Here is a 12,985-nt window from a genome sequence, read left to right on the forward strand (position 1 = left end):
TTAAAAAAAAAACTTTTTTAAATCTATGAAATATAAAAACAATATGATAGCATTACTCTTTTTCCCTTGTTCTCAATAAAGAAACTAAGCAGAAAATAAGTTGCAACTGGAAGCTGTAATTTAAGACGGAACTGGGTCCTAGGGCCTCTGAAGAGGTTGGCATCATCTAAGCAAAATGAGCAAAAGAGGTTGGGGGATTAATATACCCCAATGTAATATCAGTGTAAAAGTAAACTTTAAAACTTGCATGGCAAGAGGAGCAAGAATTGCCAGTTCTTGACAAAGAAGAAGAAAAGCAACCTCATTTTATCTGAAATATTGGGATGGATAATTAAGGCATTGTGAAAGAAGAAAAGATTTTAGTAGGAAAGCATCATTCTGGAAATGTCAAATGAATTTAAATTATGAGAATTAGATAAAAAGACACAAGGGAAAATCCTGTAGTGAGGTAGGACTGATTTGGGGCTTATTGGGTATTTTGGTCTCTTCTGAAAAAATAGTTTTTGTTAACATTGTCCTTTAATGACATTAAAATTATTGATTTAAATGAAGGTCTAGGGTTCAGTTCACAATAAATAATACAATTTACCCCAAAAATGATATTAAATTACCTCCAAACTTAGTTTGATCAAATGTGCTAGACCATCAACACATTTCCAAGGAAAACAACATTTTCAATATTTCTTTGGAGGTGGGAAGGTGGAAGGGCAACATAGAGAGAAGCCACCTCAGGTGTGATAATTAAATTGTTAAGTTTTCAAGGAGAAAAGTCACCGTTTGGTTTCTTTTCTTCTTTCTTCCATTCAAAATACCACTCACTGCTTTCTTGAGTGAAAATAGAGTGGAGAATTTTGAGATGTTATGTTTGTACCACTCAAGTAATTTCACAGGAATTTGCTTTAATAGGATATAATTGGAATACATCATGTGCTGTTACTTTAGTGTATTTATTAATTTCTACTATGGTCTATAAAGGCTGAGGGAGCTCCAATTACTGTGACTAAACACACATTTTCATTTTTAAAAAGTTTTAGTTTGTAAAATACTTCCGGTTAAATGGGAAACACTGTAAGCAATAATTAATTTACGTGTTTTGAATCTTGTCTAGTATCTCAAACCTCTCCCTTTAATAAATTGTTTTCATGTGGGTGCATTCATTTCAATCTTTCACAATTTAGTCCAGTGTCGCAATATAAAGTTGGAGAATTATATGACACCAAAGATCACGGGAAGGAAACACAAATCATTGTTTGTGAGTGCAAATATGGTAATCCTGTTAAAAAAAACAGTCTTCTCAAATGCAATAGCTTGCTTTGCAGAATGGTCAGTCAAGGCTTCTAGGAAATGTACAAGGCTGGAGGAAAATTGTCCAATTCTACTATTATTTCTTAGTACCTGTTATTCATAGGCATATTATTTCTACCAATGAATAATATTGTACCTCAGAGTGAAATGAGGGGACCTTGGTTCTCCCTGAGCTGTTTGTTTTCTTGCAGACATTTTATTACACAAACTATGTAACATCATCAGTCCTAGTCCAGTCCTAGTATTGATGATGTTACCTAGCTTGGGTAATGAAATGTCTGCAAGAAAACAACCAAACTCAGAGAGCACCAAGGACCTCTCCTGTTACTTCTAACTTGGGTGATAGAACATAGTCATTATAAGTATTTCCTGACATGTTTTCCCCCCATATTCCCTTTGAGGCCATCAATAGAATCAGGAGCATCCACTCAGAAGCTTCAAAAAAGGCCAGATTTTAGGCCCATCCTCAGTCCAAGGTCCCCCAATCTGTACACATGTATGACATTGTCAAAAGCAGAAAAAGGCAGAAATTAGTTTGCAATACTGTGTAAACCATCATGCTATTTTGACCCTCCCTTCGAAAAACCACCATCGTTATTATTATTTTATTTTATTTTTAAAGGAATTCACATGTTGCCAACACCAAGAAATGATTTACACCATGGCTTTTCCATGGATGCTGTGAAGAAGCGTTTAAAAATTGCTCATATCATCAAACTTGTTTTTCATCTGGGCAGTGACAAAGTTTTAGTCACAAAACAGGTTATTGGCTTTACTCTTTGTTCTGCGAAGCCTTGCATTTTCCCTTTTCACAGTTCATCTCATGTCTTTCTGCTTTTGCATGTGACCAAGTGGAAGATAAGCTATATAGATCAGCAGGTTTGTTTAGAAATGACTTATCTTTATACGGTGTAGCTTCTGTGCGGTTGATTTCATTATTCCAGACCAGCTGTTAGATGACTTCAATAGCACAGTTACTATCATTTAATAGTTTATTATTTTGCAGCTGGCATACTACAGATGCTCCTCAATGGAGACTGCCCATTACCAGACTTCACCCCCAGGTCTCCCGATCCAATCATTAAATAACCCTGTGAGTCATTAAAGGGATCATGGGCAGCCTCAGGGGTGAGAGGATCCTGGGAGGCTTAGCACAGATCCAGGTCTGCCTTCATTGGACTTCCCAAGGCATACCCCCTGAAACCACCTGTGATCTGCTTCCCACCCCTTAGTCTCCCCTATCCCTTGGATTTGCTCCACACAAACCTCCCCCTGCACCGTCCCTGAAGTGCTCGGGTCTCCTACCTACTCCTCCATTAGCCTTCACACACTTAAAGGTCTCTGGAGCTCCTGACCTCATATTGGGGAAGGAGGGCATGTCACTCTGACCTTTCATTTCCCTGAATCATGTAACCATCATTTCAGCACAATCACACTTCCTTTTGGCCACTGAAATGGCAGCTGTTTCTGTGATATGGCAACGTGCCCCAGCATATGAAGTGATCCATTCTGCTTCCCATACACAGTCTGCGCAGTGCTGCGGAAAGTTCTGGGAAGGAGGTCCAAGGCTTACAGAGATTTCGTGGGGTGGGTTGGGATAGGGAGGAAGGAGGAGGGACACTAGAGTATTATTCACTCAAAACCGTGAATAACTGCAGTGGTGCTGCAGTGGCTGTAGCTTCTAAATGGGTCATAAGTAGCATATGGATGGCCTGTTGTAACTTCAAACAGTTGCTAAGCAATAACACATAAATTGAGGGCTACCTGTATGGTCATTAATCTTTTCATACCGAAGTTCTATAATACATGTTATGTGATTCAAACAGAATGAACGCGTAACAGTAAAAGTCAAACAGAAAATATTTAGATAAAGGTAAATGCAACATCTTCTATCAATCTAGCAGTTCGGAAGCATGTAAAAATGCAAGTAGAAAAATAGGAACCACCTTTGGTGGGAAGGTAACAACATTCTGTGCACCTTCGGCATTTAGTCATGCCGGCCACATGACCATGGAGACGTCTTTGGAGAGCGCTGGTTCTTCCGCTTTGAAACGGAGATGAGCACTGCCCCCTAGAGTTGGGAACAACTAGCACATATGTGCGAGGAAACCTTTACCTTTTAAATGCAACATAGTCAACAAGTTTGTCAACAATTTTATTTTGCTTTTTATAACTTGTATATGATATTTTCAGGTTTTGCTATTATTTATTAATAATAGTGTTCTTATTCTCTAGCTTGGCTTTAATTTCCACTTCCAAGTGCAAATGAGGAAGCATGATAGAATGTCCTCCCAGGCAAGTAGGTTGCATTTTGTGACATGGTTTGGGAACAACCCAAATTTTCTTTTCAATTGAGATTTAGTAGAGAAACAATTTCTCCTCAATTACATTTGACAGTCATAAAATATTTCGTGCTATAAGCATCTCTTCAATCACAGAGGTTATACATGGGGTGGGGTACAAATGCAGAAGAGAGGGAAGTTGAGTTATTCATAAATGTGATTTCCACAAATCTAATCATCAAAGCCCAAATGCAACATGTGGTGGGGTTTATTTAGTTAATGAGGATCCTTTCAAATTATCTACATATATTTCTCCATAATACAGAAAAGGAAGAAAGAAACAGAATTCTCTTTCACAACCTCATTCCTCAAGGCAACAAGCTATTATTTAGCAGCTTTCCCATCTAGTGAAGTAGGAGAAAATGGGCTGGGATCCCTATTTCTCTTCTGCAATCCAAATGGGCGGAGCTAAGGCTTAGTTTTAAGGTACTGTACCTTCATAGTGATTGCTGCCGGCATAACTGTAAGAATGTATCAGCAGCACCAGCCAATTAAGTTGACTTTTAAAGCAACACCTGATCTGAGTGAGACCATAGCAGGACCATACTCTCAGGTAAGGAACTCTTTTTCCTGGGAAAGATTAATCTGTGTTTTTGTTATTTATTTGTCCTGAGATTTTGGGGTACTGAAAAAAAGAAAGAAAAAATGTCAGAAAATAAATGTGTATTAATTTTTTGAAGAAGGATTAAGTACAGTGGACATATTCTTTTCCTGATAACTAAACTGGCAAAGGATACTGATTTTTTCTTTCTTTCACTTATTCTCTACTGTATCCCTACAACCAGTATAGTCATAGTGACAGGTTTTGTATGACAAATAATGTGCATAGAAGATCCTCAATTTGTGGATCCCACAATCAGGCAAGAAACCCTGCTGGAGGTTTGCCTAGTTCCATTATTTGGAGGCTATTTTTACACACCAGACGGATGCAATCTTCTGATATCTCTGAGTTTATCCCTGTAAGATGACTAAATGTGTCCTAGTGAAATGGGAAGCAAGCAGCCAACTTGAAAGGAAAACTCACTGACCACAGAAGTGGCTGTCATTTCATTTTTAATTTCTTCCCCGAATATAAAATTTGCTCAAATCTGATGAAGGTCAGAGTTGCTATGGTTAGAATTGGCAGAGACTCAATGCCACCAAAATTCTCTTTAAAACAATCCCATTGAGACAGTGAAAAGTTCAGAGATGCAATTCCTAGATAAGCCCTTTTGATGCAAGGAACCATCTCTTGCACATCATGGCTGACCAGTTCCAGTTCCAATGAATTCTTTGAGTTAAACTAACTTTCTTTAACAGGTGGAATGGCTTGCCTGAAGTACTTGTGGGTACTCCATCACTGGAGGCTTTTAAGAAGAGACTGGTATAGAGTCTCCTGCTTGAGCAATGGGTTGGGCTAGAAGACCTCCAAGGTCCCTTCCAACTCTGTTATTCTGTTGTGTTCTAATCCCAGAGCTGACTGGATATAACCTTTCACTTGACACACTACCCTGGCCCATTAACTATTTAAGCAAATAGGCTAGTATCAGGCTAAATGCACAGGTATAAAATAGGTGCTACACAGCTCAAAAGTAGTGACTGAAAGGGATCTAGATGTCCTAGTGGACAACCACTTAAATATAAGCCACTAGTATGTGGCAGCTGTCAAAAAAACCCAATTCATTCCTAGGCTGCATCAACTGAGGGATATTATCAGGATCATATGAAGTAATAGAGGCACTTTATACTGGACTGGCAAAACCATATTTTGAGTACTACATCCAGTTCTCGTTACCATGATACAAGAAAGATGCCAAGACTTTAAAAAGAGTGCAGAGAAAAGCAATAATGATGATAAGGGTTCTGGAGGCTAAACCATACAATGAATAATTGCTAGTCTAAGAAAGAGAAGAAGTAGGGGTGACAAAACAGCATTGAGGGGCTTCAGACTTAAAGGACTGTCACAGAGAAGAGACAGTTGACCTATTTTCCGAGGACAGGACAAGAAGTAACAGGTGGAAGATTATCAAAGAGAAATGCAACCTAGAATTAAAGAGAAATTTCCTGACAATGAGAACAATTAATCAGCTTGCTTCCAGAAGTTGTGGCTCCTCCAATGTTGGAGGTTTTCAAGGCGAAATAGGACAACTAATTGTGTGGAATGGTATAAGGTCTCCTGTTTGAGGAGGGGTTGAACTAGAAGACTCCAAGTTTCTTTCTAACCCTATTATTCTATGTTCTACATTCTTATTGTCAACACTGAATTTTGTTGGATTTCAATTCCCACCTTACTGTTATGCTATAAGATGCAGTTAGAATTCAGCAACATTTCATAGCTTATCCCTGACCTAAGTGACAATTTTATACAGTCATATTTAGACATAGGCTCCACTGAAAGCTATTGGATTTAACTTTTTAAACTATGATTAAAGATCACATTTTACAAAAAGCAAGATTAATTTTACATGTGTTGTCTTTGTTTTATAATTCAATTTTTTTCATTCAAGGATAATTGTCCTCTTGTAATTTTTTTAAGTGCTGGTTTTAATATCTTATACTTTATTTATTTATTTCCTGCCTTTATTATTTATATAAATAACTCAAGGCAGCAAACTTACAATACTCCTTTCTCTTCCTATTTTCCCCATAACAACAATGCTGTGAGGAGAATTGGACTGAGAGAAAGCTCAGAGTCACCCAGTCGGCTTTCGTGCCTAAAGTGGGACTAGAACTCATGGCCTCTTGACTTCTAGCCTGGTCCCTTAACCACTAGATGAAACTAACTGTCCACTCAAAGTGTCTGTTTCTAACTATGATGATGCCAAATGTGCATCTTTATGTCACAATGCAAGTTCCACACTTTCATATTTGTCATGCACAGATACATAAAAAGCAAAGTTTGCATTTCGCTCCCTGCTCCCTCCCCCATATTGCATTTCAGAATTTCAGTATTTACTAAAATAGTTCTTATTTGGTGTATTGTGTACTACAGGGATATCAAACTTGCGGCCCATGGACCAGATGTGTCACAGGCTGGCCACACCCAGGCCCGGTTTAGCGAAGGGAAAAAAGTCAGAATACATCATTGACGATGCCATAATGACACATGTTTGATGCCCCTGGTGTACTGCATTAAAAAAAGTTTCTTTGTGTGTTTGTGTGTGTGTGTGGGAGATTTAACATATTCATATATGTACTTTTCCCCCCTTCCAGGACTATTCTATAAATGCATCTCATGTAGCAAGTGCAGAACTCCAACACAATGAAATACAAGATGATTCTCAATGCAAGGTACTATGAACATTCAATTTTATGAAAAGTTGAATTAAATGATCATTAAAAAAGAATGAAAACTGACTAAAGAACTATTTGAACAGATTGATCATGGTAACCTCATCTCTAACAGTTGTAATGAAATAAATGCAAGTTAGTTATTTAATTTTTATGTAACTGCTCTAGATGTTAATGACTGTTATAATTTTGCCACTTCTTTACCATGCACAGCTCATTCTCTGCAATGGGTGTTACCACTTCAGTGGCTGGTTTGACAAACTGTACTAAGCCAAATTGTCTTTGGATTGGATTTAGATTAGCATGCTAACTCACCCATGTGTGGTTCATTCAAAAAACAAGCTGAACCACATATCCTTATGGTATCTGATGAAGGACTTCCAAAATAGGTGGATTAAATTATGCATTTATTCCATTTTTGGGTTTCATGAGCCAGCTAGTCCTGGTTGAAGTGATGTTTTGGGTGTGAAGGTGTCTGGTATCAGCCAGTGAAACATCTGTCAGCCAATTCTGCTTGCCCATTCTTGAGCTGAACAGTGGAGGTGTGGCATAGCATGATAGCTAGAGCAGAGGAGAATCAGAATTCATGCAACATTGACCCTTTTCAGAAGAAAGAATATCCTATTGGCTAGATATATTTGAGTTTATTGGATTCAAACTTTTTTCTCTTCATTAGCACTATTTGTTTCTTTTAGCCAAATAGGCTAAAAGAACATGATGAACAGTGAGGAGGTCATGAAGTTGGTAGGTTTCTGCCTAATCCCCAATGAGCAAGGCTAAAAAAGAGACACTAATTCTCTCCTTCAGTTCCTCATGTGTAGTAGGACAGGGATTTACATTTAAGGTTTGTTATGAGGATAGCCTAATGAAAATCACACAGTATTTTTATCCATTTATGATATCAATGATAAATAACAATTAAGTGCATAGGAAGTTATCCACTGACTTCTGCATTCCACCCGCAGGAAGGAAATGTTGGGAGAAGTGGGTGTAAGTGACCTGTTCTCATAACTATTGTGACCAAATGACCCAATTAGAGGAAATGATGAATGCCAAGCAAAACATTTGCTCAGTATCAATAAAACTGAGCAATATTTTTTTAAAAAAAATCGAAGTTGACCAGAAATATTTTTTTTTATCCAGCTATGTACGATATCATATGAGGAATTCACTCATTACTTCCATAGTTGAGCTGTATTTGATTGGGAACGATAATAATAGACCTCCTCATTCTCCATAAGGTACTCTAGGATGACTAAAAGGTTTAACAAAAGCAAGCAAACTCATGGAAGTCATCTGCTCCTATTAGCTGCAGATGGCAGCAAGTCTATTGTTACACCCACTTCTTGCAAACTTTCTCAGCTGGGGTTCCAAGAGACATCATGATTGGACAAAAAAAATTTTTATTTTGCACATTGCTATCCTGGCTAGGGAATTCTGGGGGTTGAAGTCCACACATCTTCAAGCCCTCAAGGTTGAGAAACACTAATTTAAAGGGTTCCTCCCCAGTTATAAGGTTGATAGGGCTGTGCTAAAGTGCTCATTTTAGGAAAGAGAGGCATTAATTGTCATTTTTCAACAACTGCCCATCCCCCAAAGCATTATGATGAGTGCTGCTGAAAAGAAAGTCGATTTTGGAAGATGAAACACTGGATAACATTTCTCAAAAACAAAAGGTAGACAAAATAGGCCAAATACCAAATCTATATCTGTCTGGATTGCTTTAGATTTGTATAATTGCATAAATCAAAGTTTTGGACACTGCCGATACTTTTGTAATCCAAAAAGGATTTTATTAATCCAGTCTTCTCTCTGCAACCCTTTGCCTTATGAAATTGCCAAATGATTTCCATCCCTTATATTTATTTTACAATCTCAAGTAATTCTATTTATGAAAAGTGAAACATGGATCCTCATCAGTGGTAGCAATTTGACCAGATGTATTTCATTTTTTTCATAATTCAATATGCAGTGACTATCAGCTTCATATTGTATTCAGAGCTGCTTTTATGTGCAACTAAAAAAGCATGTCGTTGGAAATTAAAACAAACAAAATATAAATAAATATCATTATTTATCTATCAATGTTTTATCCCATCAAATCAAATGATTCCATGTGGCTTACACAGAAATCTGATCCACAGTCTGATTAAAAGACCAACAGAGGCTATCCAAAATGATATAAATAAGAGATCACAGTAAAGAAGGACAAAATACAGAGCAAAAGAATTTAATATCATCATTTTTTACTCTGTGCTGTTTTTCAGCAAATGAAAACATTTCCTTGCAACTTACTTACTGTTCGTGTAATACGACTGAGGAATCTCCGCCAGGCTGATGTCTGTGAGTACACTTTGTTTTATTACAGTTTCAGATTTTATTAGTATGTATTAGCCACCATTATTTAAACATTTGTAGTTTAAAAATGGCTTCAGAATTTCATTCTTGATGAATTTATTGCATAAGGAATTGCATCTATGTCCAGGTTCCAGTAGCCTTTATGACTTAATGATTAGTGAATTCTGAAGTTGGAAGGAAGGAATATTTGTAATCTGTATGGATAGGAAGACTAATCTTGAAGTGCCCTATGATTCTATGATTGGGAATAATTCATGAAAGGTCATGAAAAGATATGACGCAGAAAAAAATAAGAAAGTATGTTGGTTCTTGAAATCACAAATAGATTGACTATGCTAAGGCATAAGGTATTTGAGCAGTCACATCATTCAATGTCTTTTTCACATAAAATTGATTGACAAATTTATCTTTAATGCATGGATAATCTCTCTTTAGGAAGCACAGGAAATCAATTTCCTTGATAACATAGCTTCCCTGAACTGGTCCCTCAGGTTTGTTTTGGACTGCAGCTCTTATCATATAAGATTATCAGATATCTCAGATTATCAGCCATTTCTGCTGTATAGTAGGCTGTATAGTAATTGCAACCTATAATGTCTAGGGATACTACTGATGGGTTGAGCTCTCTGGCGTAGAGATAGGAAATCAGATAGCTTTCAGATGTTTTGGCCTTCAACTTCTATCACCTCTAACTAACATGTTAATGAGAAGGGCCTGAGAGTAATGCGGTTCAAATCTTTTAGAAGTACATGGTAATAAGTAGTTTGCATTAGATTATTGAACAATGCAAGCAGGAATGAGAAATGATGTGCAATATCCATATATCAAGAAAATGGTGAAATGTATGTTTCAATGAATCTCTTAAGCAATCAGAAGCCGACATAATTTTACACAGTAAAAGATGAACAAAGCATCGTTTTGAATAGATATTTGGGTGTGGGTGTTATGTGGAATTGTTTGCCATTCAAAGTAAAAAAAACAGGTGCAATTGGGAAACCCTTTCAGTCAGACTTTTTAACATCTCCTTTGTCAGATGTTAGCATGTTTCATATGACCACTATGGATCTATTCTTGTTCTTGAAATGTTTTCTCACTCTTCTTTGCAGAACTCTCCCAGCTCAGAAATCTTTTTAGATCTCTTTGCGTGTTTCAGATCTCCCCATAGTTTTTCAATAATATTTAAGTCTGAGTAACGTGAAGGCCATTCCAAAAGTTTAACTTTTTTTCCTGTAAATATTTGATTTAGAGGCATGTTTTTGTGGTTGTCTTGATGAAATATCCAACTTCTTTTCTACTTTAATATCTTAACTGAATGTGGGACATTGGCCAGAAGAATGTGCTTATATATTGAGTCCATTTTTCTTCTTCTTTCCCCTGGTGCAATATTTTATTTGTCAAAGACTGCCACATAACCACAAAGCATAATAGAGCTACCCTATGCTACATGTTTGTCAAGATATTTTTTTTTCAAATGCATCACTCTTTTCCCCACAATATATGTTCTATAATTTAATAATTTAATTGGTCATTCCAAAATACTTTTGGAAGTACTTTTCAAAATATTTCAAGCTCCTCAAGATTTTTTCCCCTGTACTTTAGATCAGGGGTCCCCAACCGCCGTGGCCTATTTGCAACTGGGCTGCATGAATGGTGGGCCAGCATGTGTGCATGCGCATGCACATCAACTTTCACAAGTTGAGCTACATGCACATGTATGTGCATGCCGGCCACCACTCAGGCAGCCCAGTTCACTTCTCCCCCCATCTGCCAGACTGCCAAGCCACAAAGTTTGGGAACCACTTCTTTAGATGATGACTTTTGTGATGAGACCAGAGAAAGGATTTTATTTCTGACAATTATCCCATGGAGACCACATTGTACAGATAACACTCTACTTGTGGATAACTATTCCATGGGCAGCAGTAGTGGGTTGCAGGCAGTACGCCCCAGTACGGGCGTACCAGAGCCAGCCTGAAGCACCAGTTAGTGTTTCGGTAGGGTGCTTCGGAGGCCTACCCACCCGCCCTCGCTTCTTACTGTCTTTTTATGTCTTCAGCATTTCTGTGAATGTGCATAGCACATACAGCACCTGTGGGATGCTCCGCTGAGCAGCTGGAGCATTGTGGAGGCTCACAGAAGCGCCAAGACGCATGCACACACTGTGTGTCCATTTGGACGCCAGCAAGCCCGTTCCAACCATACCGATTAGAATGGAATCTGCAGCCCACCACTGATGGGCAGCTAAAATTTTCAGCAGATGATTATTCATGATCCGTTGGTTCTGTTTTGCAGACCTAACAAGTTTTCTCCCAGAGATTTGCCAAAACTTGTCTTGATCTTAATTCTGTCATATAATTTTTGTTTCTGAACAATGTTAAGAAACAAAGTTATTAACTGATGGAATTGTTAATTAGAAATGCTAAAGATTTTTAACAGCCTCCTCCACTCTCCTGTAACAGTGAATTGAATTGATGACTGAGCGTGTGTGTGTGTGTGTGTGTGTGTGTGTGTGTGTGTGTGTGTGTGTTGTATATATATAACAGAGTAACAAGTGTTTGTTCATCAATGATTTAATTTTTGGCCTTATTAACAACTTTCCAGTTTTTTAAAGAAGTAACACAATAAGCAGGAAAGATGTCCTAATTTACGAACCTGTCATATTTAGTATTTTCATACTGTACATAACTAAGAAGGATGCACTGAAATTTTCAGAAAGATTTACAGCTCGTATAAGCTATATCAGCTTCTCTTTTTAGGAATGTGGAGAAACATAGAATTTGATCTGGGTCCTTAAACTTGTTCATATAAATGTATATTTTCAGGATAAGCAGATTTGTCTTGTATTATCCCTTTACCCTCCTAGAGCTTATTCCTCCCTCCCTATTCCTCTTCTCCCTCCTTAAGAGCAAAGAATTTCACTGTCACCAGAGGAATGTATAAAATCAATCCCAGAAATTACCTCTTGATTCATTTTTATGCATTTCAGTTCTTTTAATACAGTTCATTCCTCATATGATATCAAATGTGCTGAGTGTTGGACTACTGAATTGTACATATACAGGTGGTCCTTGACTTACGACCACAACTGAGCCCTAATTTCTGTTGTTAAGTGAGACATTTGTTAAGTGAGTTTTGCCTCATTTTACAACGTACCTTGCCACATTTGTTAAGCGAATCCCTGCAATGGATAAGTTAGTAACCCAGTGAATCTGGTTTCCCCATTGACTTTGCTTGTGAGATGGTCGCAAAAGGTGATCACAGGACCTTGGGACTCAGAAACGGTCATAAATATGAACCAGTTGCCAAGCATCTGAGTTTTATTCTCATGATCATGGGGGATGCTGTGAAGGTTGTAACTGTGAAAAATGGTCATAAGTCACATTTTTCAATGCTATTGTAACATTGAATGGTCACTAAACCAAGTTGTAAGTTGAGGACTATCTGTAATTGTTGTTAAGTTTCTTCATGGATTATGCTTCATCGGTAAAATATATGGATTTTTTTCTTTATTAATACTATTATTGCTATTAAAAACCCTTAATACATCCAAGTACATCTATTTCTATTTCTATTTCTATTTCTATTTATTAAATTTATAGGCCGCCCAATCCCGGAGGACTCCGGGCGGCTTACAGAAATAAAAATATTAAGAAAAGATTAAAAGCAAATAAAACAGAGCAGAATTAAAAGAAACACAACATGCACCCAAT

General features: G+C 37.4%; 1 protein-coding gene across 1 annotated transcript in view; it reads left to right on the plus strand.

Annotated features, from left to right (window-relative positions):
* Positions 1 to 4,116: 4,116 nt before the first annotated feature.
* The window catches only part of LOC148049686 (cytosolic phospholipase A2 epsilon-like), a 36,948-nt gene continuing 28,079 nt past the window's right edge, over positions 4,117 to 12,985 (plus strand). The window contains exons 1-3 of the mRNA XM_087722191.1: positions 4,117 to 4,200; positions 6,840 to 6,917; positions 9,185 to 9,260. Coding sequence (XP_087578317.1) covers positions 4,117 to 4,200; positions 6,840 to 6,917; positions 9,185 to 9,260 — 238 coding nt within the window. The remainder of the gene's footprint in view (positions 4,201 to 6,839; positions 6,918 to 9,184; positions 9,261 to 12,985) is intronic.

This window comes from Thamnophis sirtalis, unplaced genomic scaffold (assembly GCF_051295495.1).
Source record: "Thamnophis sirtalis isolate CommonGarterSnake01/CBP01778 unplaced genomic scaffold, rThaSir2_p1.2 scaffold_1, whole genome shotgun sequence".
Classification (NCBI taxonomy): Eukaryota; Metazoa; Chordata; class Lepidosauria; order Squamata; family Natricidae; genus Thamnophis; species Thamnophis sirtalis.